The sequence below is a fragment of the Paramisgurnus dabryanus genome, chromosome 23, assembly GCF_030506205.2.
Source record: "Paramisgurnus dabryanus chromosome 23, PD_genome_1.1, whole genome shotgun sequence".
Classification (NCBI taxonomy): Eukaryota; Metazoa; Chordata; class Actinopteri; order Cypriniformes; family Cobitidae; genus Paramisgurnus; species Paramisgurnus dabryanus.
In genome coordinates, this window is record NC_133359.1 from 26,560,380 (window position 1) to 26,579,445 (window position 19,066).

At 37.3% G+C, this 19,066-nt stretch overlaps 1 protein-coding gene across 2 annotated transcripts in view; it reads right to left on the reverse strand.

Moving 5' to 3' along the window:
- The window catches only part of LOC135780907 (patched domain-containing protein 3-like), a 32,926-nt gene that overhangs the window by 10,582 nt on the left and 3,278 nt on the right, over positions 1 to 19,066 (reverse strand). For both annotated transcript variants that reach the window (XM_065291221.1, XM_065291222.2), the window contains exon 2: positions 3,663 to 4,436. In XM_065291221.1, coding sequence (XP_065147293.1) covers positions 3,663 to 4,355 — 693 coding nt within the window. In that variant the 5' untranslated portion in view covers positions 4,356 to 4,436. The remainder of the gene's footprint in view (positions 1 to 3,662; positions 4,437 to 19,066) is intronic.

A 19,066-nucleotide genomic window follows, 5' to 3' on the forward strand; every position in this document is an offset into this window, starting at 1 on the left:
TATATATATATATATATATATATATATATATATATATATATATTAGTGCTGCACTATTAATCGCATCGCAATCGCGATGTCAGCCTGTGCGATTATATGACAGCAAAATGTTGCAATTATATTAAATAAATAAATGTGTGGACTTGTTAACACAAACCTTCTGATAACAGTTTGATGATTTTTCTGGTTGTTTAAAAAAAGAAAGAAAAACGAACAAAAAAGGCAGTGCACGTGTGGCATGCACATGTGTGGCGTGCGTTGTTACATGTGTGTGCGCAGCGCGGAAATACCAAAGCGAAGATGGATGCAGAGGAGATTGACAGTGATCTGGTAGCTGAAAAAAAAACTCTACGTCTGTTGTATGGCAGTATTTTGGATTTAGGATTACTGACACTGAGTAGCACTGAGCAGTTGCTACATCACGTGGCAATACGAAAACATTTCTAGTTTTACAAATACACATTATCCCTAAACTGTGTGTGGATTTTCCTTAAAACCAATCAAGTTGACTCATGATACCATTTATTATAATCGCAATCGCACATCGCAATATTAGCATCAATAACCGCAATGGGAAAAATTACCCAAATCGTGCAGCCTTAATATATATATATATATATATATTTATATGTTTTTTTTTTGTTTTATGGTGCTACTTCGCTGTATTTTTTAAGTTATGAAGGTTTAAATCAAAACAAACCAACTGCTTAAACACAAATGCCCATCTTGTATCATCTCTGAGACCATCTTTTACCATCAACGGACATTTGAACCTTCAAACCGTTGGTTGCCATTGAAGTCCATTATATGAAGAAAAATACTGGAATGTTTTCCTCAAAAACCTTAATTTCTTTTCGCCTGAAGAAAGAAAGACATGAATATCTTGGATGACATCAGGGTGAGTAAATTTTCAGCAAAACATTTTTAGAAAGTGAACTAGGCTGCGTTTCCCGATAACGTTGTCTCTTAGCGCGCTACGAAGACTCTTACTGTGGGTTCACACCAGCCGCGGAAGAGGCGGCAAAAACGCGTGAACCGCGTCCAGTTTGCCGCTTGAACATTTTGAGTTTACTCGCTTAATCCGCGCGTGAATGCCGCGCGTGAAATTCTAGTCATTCGAGAAATTTACGCGGAAATCCGCGTCATGGGAGGGGCTTCTGCGACTCCGCGGAGACTACACCACTCTGCTCGCTTCCTGTAATCACGTCACTACTACAGCAAGCTCCTGATTGGTTAACGCGGCGCGGAATTCCGCCAAAGTTCAGATTTTTGAACTCGCGCGTTTCCCGCGGCAACGCTCAATTCGCGCGGAAGCCGCGTGTACCGCGCCGCAGGATGCCTAATCGCGTGTTTGCATTGACTTAACATGTAAATCATCCTCGCTTGCCGCCTCTTCCGCGGCTGGTGTGAATGCACAGTTAAGTTAAACCTTAACTACAGGTATACCTTTTCTAGGCGTGTTTCCCGAACTGTACCTTAGCGGGTTTCTTAAGGTATTCCTTCTTACTGTGGGTTCACACCAGCCGCGGAAGAGGCGGCAAAAACGCGTGAACCGCGTCCAGTTTGCCGCTTGAACATTTTGAGTTTACTCGCTTAATCCGCGCGTGAATGCCGCGCGTGAAATTCTAGTCATTCGAGAAATTCACACGGAAATCCGCGTCATGGGAGGGGCTTCTGCGACTCCGCGGAGACTACACCACTCCGCTCGCTTCCTGTTATCACGTCACTACTACAGCAAGCTCCTGATTGGTTAACGCGGCGCGGAATTCCGCCAAAGTTCAGATTTTTGAACTTGCGCGTTTCCCGCGGCAACGCTCAATTCGCGCGGAAGCCGCGTGTACCGCGCCGCAGAATGCCTAATCGCGTGTTTGCATTGACTTAACATGTAAATCATCCGCGCTTGCCGCCTCTTCCGCGGCTGGTGTGAATGCACAGTTACGAACGACGTTACCAGGTGCTGTCCATGGCGATGGTGCTGAATAGGTTGATATCGATTGCTCGACAATCAATTGTTCACTTTATGTAATAGGTTTTGCTGCGTTACGAGATAGCGGTGTTCTTTATTAAAGAAACCTTTCAGAAATAGCTCAAGCTAAATTAATTAGGAATATCTTGTAAAAATATTTAAAATTGCAAACAACTAAATTCAACCTTTTCTTTTATATCAAACTCGTGCAAAACCCGCAATTCATTTCCAAACGTATCGACATATCATGCATAAACTGCTCCAATGCATCCGCTATGCCTTCACTTTAAAGGATAATTTATATTAGAGTTCCAATAAGTGCGTTGCACAGGGGAATAAGGTGGGTCGTGAAAGTCACCTGCTTGGATGTGCAATTAAAATTAAAAAAAAAAAAAAATATATATATATATATATATATATATATATATATATATATATATATATATATATATATATATAAAACAAACTGTCATTCATTGGTTCACACGTTTATTGTGCTTGGACACTGGATGGGCAAGCAGCGTGGTTAAAATGCGGATAAGACGCATTTTTGGAGCCGTGCCTGTTAAATATAACATAAAAATATCTATAAAAAAATCTATTGCATTAGATTTTAGCTTTGATTAGTTTGAATGTGGAAATTTTGTTGACCTTAGGAGACTATACAAGCAGTGATCAAGTGGAGCAGTTTCTTTTGAATGTTTATAAAGAATATGGCATATGCAGCTGCCTCAAAGTTATAAAACATTAAAAAAACTTCGATGCAAAGTTGATTTAACATCAATAATAATATTTAGGAAAATTAACAATTATGATTTCGTGATGACTTACAGAAGCTCCGGTGGCATGCGATTTTTTACTTGATTTGTTTTATTTGCAGCTAAAATAGCCTGTAAACTTATAGATTTAACGGATTTGAAATGCACAAATGAAATAGTAAGATTCGCTAGCTGCCTGCCATAGTTTCACAAACTCCTCCACCCAAAATCTTTTTTTTATAGTTTCTTTAGCCTGTTATAATAGTTCGAAGCTGATCCTTTGGAAAAAAATATTAAAAATCTAACAACCATCAGTGTAATAATGTCTAATTATGTGAATGTTTTATTCTTTAAATAAAAAAATGCCTAATTTAACACGGAGTGTACTTCAACTTTTTTTTTTTACAGATATTTAGTTATATAGACTGCAATATACACAAGCTTTTATCACAGTCAAGGCCCCTAGCTGAGTCAAGTGGGATAAGATATAGCTAAGAGTGCTCCAGACCAACCTTCCGAACGAATGACTTACAGAAGTGATATGTAACTAAGAACGTTTCGGGAAACACGTATTAACGATAAGGTACAGCTTAAGGTACAACTTAAGAACGACGTAGAGATAAGAAGGTTTCGGGGAACGCAGCCCTAATCATTTAATTTCGCCACGGCGGTAATAGGCATTCTGGTTGACTACCTACTGTACATGCACTTACTATAGGCTTACAGTAGAATTAGAGTTTGGTTCAGGGTTAGTTGCATGTAATTATGCATAATTTACTGGTATAACTATGTAAGTAGTAAGTACACGTACCATATGTAACAAGGACACTGTAAAATAAAATGTTACCAAGTCAAGTCAAGTTATCTTATAGCGCTTTTTACAATGTAATCTCAAGCCCTGGACATTATTGATTTAATAACTATACATTTTTACTTACTGTTTTCTGTTCTGTAGAGTTTGAAAGGAGTTTTAAAAAGCCATCAAGCCATTGACGGTTTTCCTCTGTCTTCTTCTCGTCTAAGAAATAAAAAAGTCTGATTGCTTTGGCACTGGTGAGCTCTGAGCTCTCTGGCTTTAGCTCTACACCGCCGATGGTTGTTCCCAAAAACACGGTATTATTCAATGGATATTTTACTTTTAAAGTAACTATTTCAATAGGATTGTAATTTATAATGTCTAAAATTTCATTTGACATGCACTTTCCTTTTGTTTTGGCACAGAGGGTTTGAAAAGTGTTTCCTGTCGTCATACTTTTCACTTGTCTGTCTAGCTCTATAATGTCAATAAAAGCTGCTTCTGTTAATATATTTTCTCCGTGCAAGCCTGTGATGATCAAAGAGGCATAAGTGCCTTCAGATGTAAGCCGTAGCCGGGAAAACTCTTCAGATTGTGGGAAGTTTTCCAACACAATCGCCCTCTCCAACTTGGCAGGTCCATTGACAGGCGTAAACTGTTCTTCAATATCATTTGCCTTCCTCTCGTGAAGAAAGATAAAGCCAGTTCCAAGGGCAGCAGCCACACATATAGCTGATAAAATAAACAGCTCTGGATATCTACCAACAACATGACCGAGCTTTTCAAAGGCCAGAGACAGAGGCCTTTCAATGCAGTCTGTTTTACTCTTCACCATCCCGATAATTCAGTCTTGTCCTTCTTCAAAGCCCCAACAACAGCCTTTTAGAGGTGGCAGCTCTGGATAGTTCAGATAGTCCTTGAAAACATTCAAACAACTTTAATCAGTTACAGGTCACGTGAACATTTGGGTTGCATAAATATATAACGTACCTACTGGTAAAAGGGTGTTGGTGTGGTCTAAAATAGAGAAACATTTTGAAAATTACAAATAAAAGAATATAGCTGCAAGCAGCGATTGCCGGAGTTGAAGCGTTTAGGACCTTGACACCCAGTTTAAATTATTTAACCCAACTCGCATGCCCCAATTGCATTATATCATTCAGATTTAAAGATATAACTGTTCTGGATTGTGTTGTAGCACCACCTAGAGGTCAAGCGGTGCAATGTTTGCATTGACTCAGATTGGGCCCATACATATCTGTACTATGTTTGGTGTCAATAGCTCATTACTGTACTGCTTTATAGCCAATGTCCTAAAAGTGGCTCCGCCCACATTGATTGTTTCCTTGAGCTTGCCAACAATAATGTGCCAAAAGCTACTTGTAAGTTTGAATCATATAAACTAGCCCACATTTCTATTTGAAGTTATAACCTCTTGAAGAGTTTGGTTCCAAAACGCAATAAATCCATTTTGACAAATTTCGGTAAAAACATGTTTTCTATGCAAAGAAAGTGACAAGATGAAAACCATTATTTTCTGTTACAAACTTTCACATATCATCTATTGGTTATAAAAAAAATTCAAATCAATAACTTGATTTTCAAAGATTTATTATAAAAACGAATTATTTTTTCCACAAAATGCAATAAATCCATGACAGTTTTTTTTCAAAATGCTAAAAATCTATTCAATCCATGTATAAATGTGCATTCATCTTTGCCATTTTATATTCATTTAGTTAAACCAGGGGTAGGCAAGTTCGGTCCTAGAGAGCCGCAGTCCTGCATATTTTAGCCTAAGCACTGATAATCTAACCTGATTTCTAATTCCTAAAGACATTGATTAGCTTGTTCAGGTGTGTTTAATTAGGGTTGGAACTCTGCAGGACTGCGGCTCTGTAGGACCGAACTTGCCTACACCCGAGTTAAACAGTTGTATACACTGATTAAAAAAATAAACATCAATGTCATTAATCAAAACACTTACTTTGTTATATTATAAGGTGACCAGATTTTTTAAATGAAAACCTGGGACATTTCCTAGTTAAATGGTCAAAATATCATTAAAATCTCATTTGTTGTTATCTATGAATTAAAAAATGGGGACAAAATGTTTTTTGAAAGTTTTCTTCTTTTTATTGTTGTGGGTTAACTGCAAAAATGACTTCTTACTTAACTGTATTTTTGTCTTATTTTCAGGACAAATATCTAAAAAATCTTAAATCAAGATGCATTTTCTTGATAAGCAAAATCCCCTAAGAAAAATCTAGCTTTAAGACAAAAAAAATTAAGTGAATTTGTGCTTAAAACATGCAAAAAATATTTTTCTTGAATTAAGTAGTGGTAGATTTGTTTTGCTTGTTTTAAGCACAAATTTGATATTTTGGTCTAAAAATTAGAATTATATTCTTGGGTCATTTTGCCCATCAAGAAAATGCATCTTGACTTAAGAATTTTTTTATAATTGTACTGAAAACAAGAGAAAAATACTAATAAGAAAGTCATTTTTTTGCAGTGTTTCTAATTCAATTAATTTAACAATTTCTGTATCCTAAATTTTTTTCCAGTTTTTTACAAAAGAGACATACCCCATCAAAAATGACTTGTAAGGTACTACTTCAGCTGATTTCATAACACTGTAAACGTGAAGAACAGAAGGAATAGTGCAAAATGTAAACATATTTACAAAACAAATGCTCCATAACATACTGTGATCAGTTCACTTCATTGGTTTATTATTTTAATTTAACATGAGTATTTAGTACCTTAAGCCCCCATAACTTTAACTGTCTTCATATCTTATGATAACTTGATTGATGATAATGACACTTTCTCGTGTGTCTCGTAGTAAATTCTTAATCGCAGTGGCGTGCGCAAGTAATACGTAGCTCGCGGCCCCCTCTGCTGGTGAAAATAATCATTACATGATTGCTCCGGTCTGGTACTACAAACGCTATGTTGATCGGGTTTTTCAGTGTATTTGCTGGTTGTTTTGGACATGCTGTAAAACGGGGACATTTCTGGGGACAGCTTCAGTCGGGGACAGAAAACCAAAAAACGGGACTGTCCCCGGAAAACGGGGACGTCTGGTCACCTTATTATATTAAGAACACTGTCATTGGGGGTGCTATCAAAAATACTTCACCAAAGGCTGCTTGTAAGTTTGAATCATATAAGCTAGCCTTTCTAAACTTTCTTTACAACATTTATATTTGAAGATATAACCACCTGAAATAGCATTATAGCGCCACCTAGTGGTCAAGCTATGCAATATTTTGCATGTAAGCTCAGACTGGGCCCATACAACAACGTAAAACGTTTCGTGTTAATATCTCATTCCTATCATAAATAGGGATGCACAATATTTATCGGACAGATAATTTATTGGCCGATATGGGTAAAAATTTGGTAATTTTTATCGATCCGATAAATAACTGAATTCCGATAACTACATCCGATAAAGTACGTACACTGGTAAATCAATAAATCAGTCTGATATCCTCTTTCCGAGTGGAAATGACTGCAGCTTAAACGGTCACGCTCATTACATCATCATCTGTAAACAAACTTTCTCTGGTCTGGAAGTTTTTCTCTGTGGCAGAGGAGGAAAAAAGGCTTCAAGTTAATACAACAAATCTCATCTCACTTGAGACGTCTTCATTGCTGCGAAGATGTGAATATGAAGATGCCGTGGTTACTAGCACGAAGCCTACATTGGTTTCACACCTCAAGCATGAGCAGCGCATACTGTGCAGTTTAACAACAGTATAAAAATCTCAAGTTCACATTTATGAGCAAAACCTCATCAAGACGCCTTTTGACGGTCAGTGTAATTTATATAACTGTGATTTGTTTAATCCACATTAATTTCGTGCTGTAATGGTCCGTGTAATGAGAGATATAGACATAAGAATATACAATTATAGAAAAAGCCCATGGCACATTATGAAGTTTTACGATAAAATAAATATTTTAAATAAAAATTATATTTATGACGGTATAAATTATGGAAAAGGAAATAGATTTTTCATACACTGAGCTGTCATTGATGACAGACTTCCTAATTCAAAGTGTAAGTCCATTGTCATAAGGTGGCAGAAGCAGCATTAAAGTGCAATAGTAGTGACACAATCACATAGCATGAGTCAAATGTAAACAAAGTACAAACTAGAGATGTAATGGTATGAAAATGTTACATCACTATGACACTACCACCAATTTTTACAGATCCCAGTAACTTAAGTCATTAGCTAACAATTAAAAATTTTGATTTTAAAATGATTTTACTTGTACGTGCACATTTGTTCGCATTAACATCAAACAGATAACATTAATCATGGCACATTTGGGGTCGTGAGATAAATGTTAATCCAGTTCAGATAAAAATCAAGTGAATAAATCAGATTTTCATATAAACACAGGAGAAATCAGCAAGTCATGTGTCTGTGTCTATGCAGGGCTCCAGACTAACTGTTTTCACTAGGAGCACAGTGGCCCCCAACTGAAAATTTTAGGGGCACAACCAGAAAATTTAGGGGCGCACACCGTAAATCAACATGCTAACCATATCTACTAATTTCCACTGTATTACTAATAATTGCTTTAATAATGGATGCAGAAATCAGCACCATCGCTGTCATGACAGTACAAATAGTAAACAGTGGAAACAGTGGAAGAAAAAGTCTTTACGGTTGACTATAGAGTGTCTGTTAGTTCAAAATGTATATTTAGCTCATCCTACCCAACAGTTATATTCACAGACACTGAAAAGACTGGATAAGTGCATTAAATGTTAGGTTTTAGTTCTTCAGTTTCACTAGTGTGCTATCTAATAGCCAGATATTTTCTCAGGTAGGTACAAATTCCTAATAATTCAAGCCAGGGCTCCAGACTAACAAAACTGGCAAAAAAAGTAATTGTGAATGAATTTTGTATGACACCAGCATTCTCATGAGTGTGTGTGTGTGTGTGTGTGTGTGTGTGTGTGTGTGTGTGTGTGTGTGTGTGTGTGTGTGTGTGTGTGTGTGTGTGTGTGTGTGTGTGTGTGTGTGTGTGTGTGCGTGTACCTGGTAATTATCACGTTGTGGGGACCAATTGTCCCCACAAAGATAGGAATACCAGTGTTTTTGTGATCTTGTGGGGAAACAAGCTTATAATTCAAACAAGATGATGTTTATTGAAAATCTAAGGTACAAGAAAGGTTTTTGTGATGGTTGGGGTTAGGGAATGGGGCAGGTAAGGGGAATAGAATATACAGTTTGTATGGTATAAAATGCATTAGTCTATGGAATGTCCCCACAAAACATGGAAACCAGAATGTGTGTGTGTGTGTGTGTGTGTGTGTGTGTGTGTGTGTGTGTGTGTGTACCTGGTAATTATCACATTGTGGGGACCAATTGTCCCCATAAAGATAGGAATACCAGTGTTTTTGTGACCTTGTGGGGACATTTTGATGTCCCCATGAGGAAACATGCTTATAAATCAAACAGAATTATGTTTATTGAGAATGTGAAGTATCAGAAAGTTTTGTGTGATGGTTGGGGTTAGGGATTGGGGTAGGTAAGGGGAATAGAATATACAGTTTGTGTGGTATAAAATACATTACGTCTATGGAATGTCCCCACAAAACATGGAAACCAGAATGTGTGTGTGTGTGTGTGTGTGTTCACGCAATGTTTCCCACAGGATTTTGAGATACTTTTTTGAGATACTATTTTTGTATATCCCGGATAGCACAGACAATTTGTTGCAAATTCAGAAATATGAGAGAATACACGGTTGCTGTTACTACAGAACACGTGCACGGGCATGCCACATCATAGGTAGGGAGCAGTGTTGGGGAAGTTACTTTAAAAAAGTAGTGTTTGCTCGTTACTCGTTACTTTTAAAAAAAGTAATCCATTACTTTACTTAGTTACCGCCTTTGGAAAGTAACTTTTTACGTTACTCGTTACTTTTACATTACTTTTATGTTGCCTGACTTTGGGCAGAACCCAATATCTGTTTCTAAATGTGTAGGCCTAAATAAAGTTATACTATGGAGGACATAACAGGTATTTCTTTTGTGCTCTTTATTATAAAAAAGTATCAATAAGTTCCTTAGGAACAACATGGTAACCTCAAAATGAGGCATATGTCTCAAAATAAATTTATCTGAAAGTCTGTTTCTTCTGGGGGTAAGCACAAGACCTACCAGGCTGAACAGCCTTTCCACTGGTGCACTGGATGGTATTTCATGAACACAGCTTTCACTTGGGGGAAACGGTTGAGAACTTCTAACTCTAAGCCCGATTTCATGTACTCAAGTTAGTACCTCCGAGTCTGCACTAAAGGCCATTGCATCATCCTCCTCCTCCTCATCAAAAGAAAAAAAGTCCTTCTCATTGGCGCTGGTTTGTCTCATTGCCTGATTTTAATAAATAAGAAATAAATTAAAGAAAACTATTTAGTTTTATATTTATGTTTAAAAAAAATATTTCATTTAAACATAAATATGAAACTGAATCGTTTTCTTTAATTTATTTCTTATTTATTAAAATCAGGCCATTGGTTGATAAAACATTGATTAAAATTAAGATGCCTCCATCCCTCAAAAGTTAGCGTCAGCTGCTTCTTGCTTGCCATGATTTCTTTGCAGCCTCTGTTATATGTGTGGACCTTGTGACTATTGCGCAGATGGCAGTGTCGCTGTCAAATCTAACCAAAAGTAACGTTGCGCTGAATTGGAAAATGAACTACGTTACGTTACCAAATTTTCAGTTGTAACGCGTTACACACAACACTGGTAGGGAGAGAGCTCGGACTCACATCAGAACGGGTATGTGTGGGAAAAACTACAGCTAACCTTTTGTTAAGTCACTCATGATGAACTTGATCAGCCATCTTCTCTGTCAGAAACATCTGTGACTGTTGACATTTACGCGAAAAAGAGAAAGTACACAAAGGAAAACGGAGTTAAAATACTTTTCACTGTTATGTGAGAGAGGCGCGCTGCAAAGAGAGGGGGCCGGGGCCGCGCGCTGTTGAGGCGCTGCACACAACGAGAGAATTATGAGAATTATGTACACAACAATGAATTAAGCCATTTCAAATAGTAAAATTAAAATGTAAATGGGAATCATGAAAAATCTATTTGTGGCGGCCAGTGTTGCAGCAATATATGGGAAACACTGCTCACGTCTCTTTGATTATTTCATTGCTCATTTCATTGATCATTGACGTGCCCCTTCCACGTTTAATGTATAAAAAAAATACGGAGGTTGGGGGAGGCAAATTTACTGGTCACACATGTGCGACTGGATGTAAAATTCAGTCACACACTCTCGAATTTTTGGTCGCAAAAAGCGACCATTTGGTTGCAGTCTGGAGCCCTGCTATGGTCTGTATGTTGTGAGAAATTGGGTGTACTTTAGGACCCAGTAGCGTACGATGCGCTCGCGCCTTGCGGCACTCGCTGAAGAAACAAACAGGGTAAACGGAGCTTTAAACTCATCAGATCACATAATTTAATGGAAAATGAATAGAAAAGATCTGTCTTATTAAACATTGAGTAAACGTGTCTCAGTACAACTAGAATGTGAACATTTGTGAAAAAAAAATTGTCAGTAAAGTAAGTTACTGTCATCACAGTGGTACGAGTTGGCAGTGTTTTCCCTATATAACACAACTCCTTAACCCTTCAGTTTAACAGTAGTTTAAAGAGTAATTTACACAGCGATGCTCGGTTGAGTCATTAGTTTACTTTTTGGCCGCACATTACCCGCTGCTAGTATCTCCCCCTTGCTGCTCTTGCTCTCCGGTGTTGTTGCTGTGCGCGTTACGGCACATTTACATGGGGCGTAAAGCCGAAAGTACACTACGGATGTCCGCGTATGCGCGATGTCCGCATGACGTCATTTTTTGTCATTGGGAGGGTCCGAAATGTGCAGCCCAAAATTTGAGACCGCGCGGACAGTGCGCATACAGTCTGTGTACAACAGCTCATGCGCGTGAAAATATTTCAACAGGACACTCCACTACAAACACTTATACAAAAGAAATAGACAGCATTTGCACACACACTATCGTTTGACTTCTTAAATTTTAACTTAAATTTTAAACTTAATTTTTTTTTCAAGAAACAGAAAGTTGTGGAGCATGTTCATTAATAATATAATGTTTGATTCCTGTTCTTTGTTGTCTTTTTGTTTGTTCTAAACTGTGTTTGCAATGGTGGATCGGGTACTTTTCTTCACCTATCCTAATGTTTTAATGTACTGTAAATGTCGCCAAATCAGTGCTGCCCTGACGGCCTGGTAGATTAATAATTTAAATACGAAATCATTTGATTGCGTATAGTGTTGAATGCGGCCATCTGCGTGTAGCCGCGGGGAGTTTACTTGGAAAGCTGAGCGGATGCGGACGTGGAAAAATAACCCAGCCTTTAAGCTATGTTTATGCTCTCCGCGTCCACATGGGCGCGTGGCAAAAAATGACATCAACACGGAGTGGGTGGTCAAGCGCGTTGGGTGTGCAAGACCCCATTTCGCATGGAGGTGTGCACAGCATTTAGCTTTGTTTATGCTCTCGCTTTGGTCCGCAACGCAAGCCTCCGCGGATCGCGCACGCGTCTCACCAAACAGACGAGGCGTTTATAGTTGAAACGCTCGCTGTTGCACTATTTTTTTACTGCCAGGGGGTGACGCGAGCAATAAAGTCAAAAACAAAGAAGAGGATAGAAGAAGTCGTCCGCTGGAACAACCCTGGTGCTTTTAACATTAAACAAATATTAGAAAATGAATAAAACAACAATCTTTTATATATGTCTTTATTAAACATTATTATTTAATTAACATTTTTACTCAACAAACAGTACAGACATTTTAAGGTTAGTATTTTATTCCTCGTCCAGTGGTTCATTCAATACAAATATAAGCCAAACATTCTGAATCATGTAAAAGAATTCCTGTTTTAAAATGCAAAATTTCCATACTTTACTTCCAGAGTGTCAGATAAATAAATACATTGTTTTGCTTGGATTGATCAAAGAGATACGCCACAGGCTTGCCTGCTCGGACAGAATCGCCTCGAGTTCGGTCCTTTTCGGATGCGGAGCCGCGGGCAAAGTTACAAAAAGTGCCTTGTAACTGTGCGTCCGGCGCCGCATCCGAAAATGACCGAACTTAAGGCGATTTTGTCTGAGCAGGCTTGCCTGTGACGTATCTCTTTGATCAATTAAAGCAAAACAATGTATTTATTTATCTGACACTTATTCTTTTACATGATTCAGAATGTTTGGCTTATATTTGTATTGAATGAACCACTGGACGAGGAATAAAATACAAAACTAAAATTGTCTGTACTGTTTGTTTAGTAAAAACGTTAATGAAATTATAATATTTAATACAGACATATTAAAAAGATTGTTGTTCTCATTTATATATCAAACTCTGATGTTAAAATCACCAGGGTTGTTCCAGCGGACGTCATCTTCTTTGTGTTTGTTTTTTCATTTGATTGCCTGCGTCGCCCCCTGGCGGTTCAAAAAATAGTGCAACAGCGAGCTTGTCAACTACAAACGCCTCGTTCGCTTGGTGAGACGTGCGCAATCTGCGGAGGCTTGCGTTGCGGACCAAAGCGCAAGCAAAAACAAAGCTTGAGCGTTAAAGGAGACAGACAATGAAAAACCATTTTTACCTTGTCTTTGTTGAATAATGGTAGTCTACCAACATACAAAAAGTGCAAAACATACTAAACATCTCAGTCTCATAGAAATTCCTCTTTTAGAAATGTGAGCCAGAAAACGGCCCAATCTGAAAAACTGATGCTTATGAAATCACAGGCATCTAACTGTCCCTCCACTTTAAAATAATTGGCTACATTTTTTTTGAGTGGCAGCAAAGTCAGCCAATCAGTAATGAGATTGCAAGTTAAGCCAGTAGGGGGAGCCAAATAGGTGCAAAACCACTTGTTTAAAATCCCCCACCCTAATATAGCAATCTGAGAGAGGTTTTTAGGAAGCTTCTTGGGCATTACAGACCAAAACAAAAAATGTTTTGTCTACATGTCACATCACAGATCAAGGATAAATACCCCGTTCAATCATTCTATGTCATCTTTAATGCTTACCATTCACTTTTAATGGGTGACGTCAAGCGTTGGCGAACTGAATTGTGGATCCTAGGGCTGGGAATTGATTCCATAAAGAATTGATTACTCGATTCTGAGGCGTTAGGAATTGAGAGTCGATTCCAAAGGTTGGAATTGATTCCATTAGGGGAATCGATTCCTCTTTAAGAATTTTTTAAACACAAACCGCGGACTGTAGCCGATTTCAAATTGGAAATAAAATTGCTGTCCATCCAGTGGTGAAAACGGAAACTAGCGTCAAAAATGGAAATGACGTAGGCTGTCTATCCACTGATGTCCAGCCACTGGTGTCTAGCCGGAGGTGAGTCTGCGGGGCTGCAGCTGGATACTATTGACCAAACAAGAGAAAACCTATCTTAAACCCTGTTGCACATTGTGCACACAGATTCAAGGAAACATGCCGTTCAACCCCGAAACTGTAGTAAAACATTGTGCATCGTTTTGAACTTGAATGTGCCCCATGATTCGTTTGTCAAGTGTATTGTGTCGTAGCAGTAAGCAGGACATAATGATATCTCCTTATATGAAACACCTGACTACACTAATCAGGCTCCCTCCAGAATGTTTGAAATGTTTAATTAACAAACTGATGGACTTTCTGACATTTCTTATTTTCTCTCATTTTCAGCTGGGCAACTTAAAATAAAATTAATATTTTAAAATTCATATGGTGAACATTATAATTAACATTATAATTATTAAAATTAAATTAATTTTTCTTATTTCTTTTATTTAAGTGTTACACTGATCATCCTGTGATATTATTTGCTCAAATTTTTTATATTACATCTCTATTATTAGCTAAAGATGTATTTCAAGGATGAAATTATTTTGCCTACATAGGTCTTAACGCACAGGGAACGCTATGGGGAAAGGTTCCCATTAGGTTATAAAATAACCCCTAAAAATAACATGCAGGGAACTTTCTGGGAAGGTTCTCTTTAGGTTGTTAAAAATATATATTATAAAAAACCAAATTGGAACCATATGGGAATGTTAGGAGAACGTTCTGTGTTTGCTGGGATAATGTGAACGGTCCGTTTTATGGCAGAAGAAGAATAATAAAAATCCTTACAAATACAATAGGGGTTCAGCACTTTGTGCTTGAACCAATAAATATTACAATCTTTCTGTGAAATTGCTACAGATATTATACATTTCTATACTGAACATAAAAAATCAATAATCAACAATTGTCTGAAATTGTCGGACAATTCCACATCTATAACGGTGCATGTCAAAATGATCTTAATATGGCTAACAGATCAATATGTTAATATATAACCACAAACCATTATATGGTTTGCAGCATAGATATGTATAAAGGCTAGATGTCTCGCCCGCGCTGCTGGCCAATTGAGTGGAACGTCCGCATTTTGGCGGCCATCTTACCACAGGACACTCGCTCACTCATAGCATTAAGTTTTAATGGCACAGGTACTTTTAAATGACCATAACTTGCTTAATTTTCTACCAATTTTCAAACGGTTTGGTTTGTTATAAACATCAAAGATGTAACTATGACATTGCATGCTTACATTAAAAAAATAGAAAAAAATCATGAAACATGTTAAAGCAGTGTTCTTCAACCCTGGTCCTGGAGGACGCACTATCAGAATGTAATCAACACACCTGGGGCCCGTTCTTCGTACGTCGCTTAATACATCCGAGATCAAATGAGACATCCGAGAAGTTTAGATCTGGCTAATTATAATCTCGTTTATTTGGTTCTTTGAACACCACTGCTGTTGATGATTATTATGGCAGGATTGAATTATCTGAGATCACTGCGCGTTCGTGCACTGCAAGAAAAGTCAATACATATCGATAGTAGAAACACTGATCAGCCACGCTGTGATTGGCCAGTTGTTACAATGGCCAAGAACACGCCCATTTTTAACCCCTGCAGTCTGAGAGCTATTGATGGAAGGTTGTGAACGTTTTATGTGACTGAATTTAAAAACCCAGTTAAAGCTACTTTAGTACATAAATCACCATAAATAATTCAAAATTTTCTGTAAAAATATAATCTTGATATCTTTGCTATGCTTGTCAAAGATTGAAATTAATGATTGTAATTAAAATTTCATGCTCCTAAAGTACTTTAAGTCTCTTTTAAAAACAGTTAAATGCTATTTTGTCTGTTTGTAACAGCAACTTAAAAAGCAGAATAAAAAAACACAGGTGGTGGCCCTCCATCTTCATGTGATGTGCTGGCAGGAGTGATGTCTCTAAACTGGCTGATTGTACAGATAATCTCTGGAGCAGTTGCTCTTTCTTAAACCGACAGCCAATGCAACAATTTAATTCCTGATAAATAAAATTTTAATTGTAGTGTATTATAAGATAGTGTTTTCCTCTCTTTTGTGCAGTAGATAATACACCAACACTTTTAGCAGTTTCCAATAATGTGGTAAATAAAGTATGATGTGCAGTAAGGGAATGGTAATGTTATTCTACATCAAAAGATTATAAAATACAACCGTTTCTGATAGCAATGCACATGACAGTAAAGAAATCCTCTCAGATGGTAGTCCTTTAGAGAAACTATATGCAAGTGGTTAAATAAGTTTACTTCAATTGCATTATTCTTAACTGATTTCTGACTATATTAGCAGTATTCCACGTTAACCGAAAGTCCTGCATCTGCTGAGTCTGCACAGAAAAGTGTAGTAAAGAAGATAAAGATATGTGAAAATATGTGCAAAAAACTTATTTGGTTATTTTGGTCATTTTTGTCACAGAACAGGGACAGGGTAACATATTTGTAGACAACGTTTTAAAGATAGAACAGATAGAAATTACTAAACGAAAACCCTTTTTATGCATGACATTGAAAGCTACTTGACAATCTAAAGACAAAACTAAAATAGGAGATTAGTTTATTCAAATGAAAATTATTTCACACTGAGTAATAGTCTTTATTGTACATAACATCTATTAGTGCTGGGTATGATTAATTGCTGTTTTTATTAAGGAAAATTCAAACAAATTTAAAATGAATGTGATCAGCATGTCATTCGTTTAAGAATAATAATCAAACACCTGTTACACAAAAACAAGTCGCACAAGTACAGGAAAATATATTTGTTATATTATATATTTTTTAAATAACATCGCTAAAAGATTTAATTAATATATTCTTTTTTTATTACGTGTTGAATTTGAAAAGCTCTTTATATTAATCATGCATCTTACGCAGATTGCGCTCGTATAATGAAGAATACGCGACTGCGTCAGACTTTCCGTATCACATCCGCTTAAAAAGGTACAAACTAATCTTGTTTACATGAAATAAGCCTGCTCCCGAGCAGGTTTGAGCTTAGGGACCTGTTGCTATGACACCAAGTTTAGAATGAGCTTCGAAGAACCAAATAATCCAAGATCATGCCAAATCATCAACAATCAAATCCAGCTAACTGAGTTAGCGACGTACGAAGAACGGGCCCCTGTTTTAACTTATAAGCTTGTTAGGGGGACATTCTGGAAGGAGGCTGATGAGTTGGTTCAGGTGTTTTAAATAAGGCTACATCTAAAACTTTCTGGAAGGGGGTTCTCCAGGACCAGGTTTGAAGAACACTGCGTTAAAGCATCCAGAATTATAGCCACGTTAATAACGTTTGTAAGAAACCAAACCGTTTGACAATTGGTAGAAAATTAAGCAAGTTATGGTCATTTAGAAGTACCTGCACCATTAAACTCAATGCTACGAGTGAGCGAGCTGTCTGAGGTAAGATGGCCGCCAGGTGAGGACGTTAGAGACTCCGCCCAAAGAGTATAGAAGCCCAAGAGGCGAAACTCAATAGAACGCTCCATAGCAACAGTTGCCCCCATGACGTGACGGCGCGGCCGCCATTATGGCCTGAAAACTGAAGGAAAACGCCGAAAAATAATGAGAGTCAATGGCACTGAACCAACTTAACATAACAAAAACTTGGCATAACGTATTTTTTTTCTGGTCGTCATATCTAAATACGAAAACAACGTGGTTATGCATGGCCTAATTATCCTTAGGAAAATAAGTACGAAAGTACGATAAGACTACTATAGAAATACTATAGCGGCTCTGGATATTATAGAGGTATTACAGAACATTACATACTTCTGTGATGTTCTAATACCTCTATAATATTTTAAAGCTGCTATAGTATTTCTATAGTAGTCTTATCGTACTTCTATAGTATGTCCCAAATTACTATAGTATTCCTATAAGATTACTATACTATTTTGTCCCAAAATACTATAAGATTCCTACAATACTTTTTCGTAAGGGTATGTCCCCCCACCGAATCGGCTTCATTAGCCTACCACTTATACGGTTTGCAAAGATACAATTATAAAATTACTGCAAACCTTTAATCTATCAATATTCATGTTCTATTATGCATTTTCCTTGTTATATGAATAACAGAAATTCATGAAATAATATATAGGCAGACACACAGTAATAAGATATTTATTCAAATGTTGATTTTGAAATGAGTGAACATCACCATATATATGATTTGGAAAAATAAATAAATAAAATTATAAATGAACATTTCTTAAAGGACAAGTTCGGTATTTTAGACTTAAAGCCCTGTTTTCAGATTGTTTATGGTCAAATAGAATGGTTTTGACTGAAATTTCGACATTTTCGGCTGCCCTGAGAATTTTCGCGTGTTTGTGTTTCAGCTCAGACCTCTACAATGGGTTTAATGGTGCACTGGAACAATCCTTCCTAAAATGCATTAAACTTTCGTTTACAAAGACGTGAAACTCACTGAGTGGTCAGGGGTGTTCACTGATATGCTCACACAAAAATCGCTGCAAAAGATGCTTTCCAACAGCTGTTTTAGCATTCGTTGTTAACTTGTGGACCTATTTCCCCAAACGCCTCACACCCGTACATTCTTCCGCTTAGAGCTTGAATAATAGATACTCCAGCCCAGGTGGTGGCGCTAATCCGCCTTTGCAAATTGCAAGAATAGAAACAAAGTTCCAGGCGCAGAGTAATACCGTACCTCACAGGACGTCTAATACAGTCAATGGAGTTGGTAAAAACTACGATAAAACCTGTTGGAATGCGTCTTTTGGAGCGATTTTTGTGTGAGCATACCAGTGAACACCCCTGACCACTCGGTGAGTTTCACGTCTTTGTAAACGAAAGTTTAATGCATTTTAGGAAGGATTGTTCCAGTGCACCATTAAACCCATTGTAGAGGTCTGAGCTGAAACACAAACACGCGAAAATTCTCAGGGCAGCCGAAAATGTCGAAATTTCAGTCAAAACCATTCTATTTGACCATAAACAATCTGAAAACAGGGCTTTAAGTCTAAAATACCGAACTTGTCCTTTAAGAGTTAATCTTTTACATAGAATATCACAAAAATATTAAGAAGTTTTTTCAACATCTTCAGTGAAAGTGCACACAGTGA